This window comes from Oryx dammah, unplaced genomic scaffold (assembly GCF_014754425.2).
Source record: "Oryx dammah isolate SB20612 unplaced genomic scaffold, SCBI_Odam_1.1 HiC_scaffold_3959, whole genome shotgun sequence".
NCBI lineage: Eukaryota > Metazoa > Chordata > Mammalia > Artiodactyla > Bovidae > Oryx > Oryx dammah.
In genome coordinates, this window is record NW_024073939.1 from 1 (window position 1) to 3554 (window position 3554).

General features: G+C 47.4%; 1 protein-coding gene across 1 annotated transcript; it reads left to right on the forward strand.

Annotated features, from left to right (window-relative positions):
* The first annotated feature begins 266 nt into the window (after positions 1-266).
* LOC120859878 (cationic amino acid transporter 3-like) lies at positions 267-3196 on the forward strand. The gene is made up of 6 exons (XM_040235802.1): positions 267-597; positions 1571-1748; positions 1953-2065; positions 2221-2443; positions 2612-2751; positions 2854-3196. The coding sequence occupies exons 1-6, from the start codon at positions 411-413 to the stop codon at positions 2958-2960; spliced, it is 948 nt and encodes a 315-aa protein (XP_040091736.1). The 5' UTR covers positions 267-410; the 3' UTR covers positions 2961-3196.
* The last annotated feature ends 358 nt before the right edge of the window (positions 3197-3554 follow it).

Genomic DNA, 3554 nt, shown 5'->3' on the forward strand with positions numbered 1-3554 from the left:
CAGGCTCCTCTGTCCTCCAGTATCTCCTGGAGTTTGCTCAAACTCATGTTCACTGAGTCGATGATGCTGTCCAACCATCTCATCTTCTGCTGCCCCCTTCTCCTTTCATCTTCAATCTTTCCCATGTCAGACACCTTCGGACCTGGGGGGCTCCTCTTCGGTCATCATAACTGTTTGCCTTTTCATGCTCTCCATGGGGTCCTCCTAACAAGAATACTGGAGTGGATTGCCATTTCCTTCTCCAGTGGCCCATGTTTTGTCAGAACTCTTCACTGTGACCCATCCGTCTTGAGTGGTCTTGCACGGCATGGCTCATAGTTTTATTGAGCTATGCTCGCCCTTCACCACGACAATGCTGTGATCCACAAAGGGGTCTTGGTGTATAGGGGGGGTCCAATTTATATTTGTCAATGAATGTTCCTTCTTATTCTGCTGCAGTCACGGGCAGCGTGGCCAGGGCCTGGAGCGTCGCCTTCGACAGCCTGATTGGGAACCACGTCTTTCAGGCCTTAGAGGGATCTTTCTCTCCATATATGCCCTACTATCTGGCCAAGTATCCAGACTTTGTCGCCCTGTCCCTGGTGCTGTTGCTCACGGGTGAGACAGGGATCCAAGTTAGGATGGGAAGACTGGGATGTGGGGTGGCGGGGGAACTAGGATGGGAAAGGCATGAGGTGGCAGAACTGTGGGAACTAGAAATTAGGGTCGGGTTAATGAAAGACAGGAAGTCAAGATGTAGACCCTTGTTTCCCAGCCTTAGCATTACTGACCTTCCAGGCTGAAACAGCCTTTGGTGTTGGGGGCTGATGGGTGCACTGCAGGATTTTCTTAATCAATCACTTTCAGGTGTGTAGCATCTTTGGACTTCATTCACTAAACACCTGTGACTCATATTTCCCAAACTGTGACAATCAGATGTCTCCAGACATTGCCAAATGTCCCTTGGGAACACAGATCACCCCCCCCACCCCCCCCCCAGCTGAGAATTATTTACTTAGAGTGACAAGTTTTTTCCTCTGTATTGAGACTTTTTTCAAATGGGAGGAAATTAACATAGCATAAAATTAGCCATTTTATTATTTTTCCTTAGCCTTACTGATATATAATTGACATACAACATTATGTAAGCTGAAGGTGAACATCATTATGATTTGATAGTTGTGTATATTATGTGACTGGAGTAGGAAATGGCAACCCACTCCAGTAATCTTGCCTGGAAAATTCCATGGACAGAGGAGCCTGGCAGGCTACAGTCCGTGTGTCTCAAGGGGTTGGACACGACCGAATGACTGAGCACATATTATATAATAATGGCCACAGTAAGAAACTAACCGTGTTAAAATATGCAATTCAGTGGTACTTACGGCATTCAATATGTATAACAATCACCTTCATCTAGCTTCAGACATTTTCCTCACAGCAAAAGGAAACCCGGTACCCACCGAGCAAAGACAGACTATCCATCTTAATCTCACAGCCCCCTAACCTATGGCAACTACTAGTCTGCTTTCTGAGTCTATGGATTTGATTTGGTTATCTTGGAATGTCTCATATTCCATCTTTCCCACAGGAGTACTGGTTCTGGGAGCTCGTGAGTCAGTCCTGGTTGGAAAAATATCCACAGGCATCAACCTTTTGGTTCTCAGCTTCATCATCCTCTCTGGCTTCATTAAGGGAGACCTGCACAACTGGAAGCTCACGGAACAGGACTACACACTGAACACGTCTGAATCTGGTGACATCTATAGGTCAGGAGGGTGCTCCTGGTCCTTGTCATGCTTGTTGGGGCTGGTGCAGAGCTGGGAATCTGGCAGGGCCTAAAGAGATCTGGGCTGGTAGATCTGGATAATGAGGTCCTGGAGCCCAGGGCTTGTGGTATTAACTGTGAAGTCCGGCAGAGATGACTGAATGTACCTCCCTCATGGTCTTTCTTGCTTCTTCTCTCACTGTAGCTTGGGCCCTCTGGGTTCTGGAGGGTTTGTGCCCTTCGACTATGATGGAATTCTCCATGGAGCAGCTCTATGTTTCTACTCGTTTGTGGGTTTTGATGACATTGTCACTAAAGGTAACAGGGTTTTGTGTCCCATCAGGGGATTGGGCTGCCCTTGGGCATAGGGGTTGATAGAAGATTTTTAAAAGCTTTTGAAAGTTTAGAGGAAAGTGGATTTTGTGCTGTGCCATCAGTGTTTTCCTAATCCAAGATGTTCACCCACCCTGCAGGGGAAGAAGCCCCAAATCCTCATCGCTCCATCCCCATCAGCATCATGACCACGGTCTTCATCTGCTTTTTGGCGTATTTTGGTGTCTCGGCGACTCTCACCCTCATGGTGCCCTACTACCAGATTCAGCCTGACAGTCCCTTTCCACAGGCTTTCGTCCATGTTGGGTGGGGCCCTGCCAGATATGTCGTGGCTGTTGGCATCCTCTGTTTTCTTTTATACAGGTCAGTGTCAAGGCTTTCTCTCCATGAACTGTCAGATGCTCAGGTGTTTCAGCCCTTGGGATTGAGAGACGAGAGGGGAAGACCCCTTACCAGGTAGACTAGGGAGCCAGAGCCCTGGTCTCTCCTGCTTCTCAACATCCCCACCCGTGTCCCCACCGTCCCTTCCAGACTGCAGAGCTCCTTGTTCCCCGTGCCTCAGGTGATCAAGGAAATGGCAGAGGACGGGCTCCTTTTCCGAGGACTTGCCCGAACCCATGCCCGCACAAAGACCCCCATCATGGCCACTGTGTCCTCTGGAATTCTCGCAGGTGAGCAAGAGAACTCACTCTTCCTTCGATCCCTTTCCTTATCTGGGTACATCCAGTGGTTTCTCACTGCCGACCCCCATCTCTTTTGTGCCCTCATTTTAGGGATCATGGCGTTGCTTTTTGAGTTCAGTAATCTGGTGGACCTCATGTCGATTGGACACCTGCTGGTTTACTCCTTGGTGGCGTTTTTTGTCCTTGTCCTCAGGTGAGACTCCACTGCACCTTGACTGGGGCTCTTACATTCCTAAAGACTCAATTGCCGTTCATCCTCTTCAGTTTTTTTTTTTTTTTTTTTAATTGGAGGCTAATTACTTTACAATATTGGAGTGGTCTTTGCCATACATTGACATGTATCAGCCATGGGTTTACACGTATTCCCTATCCTGAATCTCCCTCCTGCTTCCCTCCCCATCCCATCCCTCTGGGTCATCCCAGTGCACCAGCCCGGAGCACCTTGTTTCATACATCAAACCTAGACTGGTGATCTGTTTCACATATGATAATATACGTTTTAATGCTATTCTCTCAGATCATCCCACCCTCACCTTCTCCCAGAGAGTCCAAAAGACTGTGCTATACATCTGTGTCTCTTTTGCTGTCTCACATATAGGGTTATTGTTACCATCTTTCTAAATTCCATATATATGTATTAATATACTGTGTTGGTGTTTTTCTTTCTGCCTTACTTCACTCTGAATAATAGGCTCCAGCTTCACCCACCCATTAAAAAGAATACATTTGAATCAGTTTTAATGAGGTGGGTGAAGCTGGAGCCTATTATTCAGAGTGAAGTAAGGCAGAAA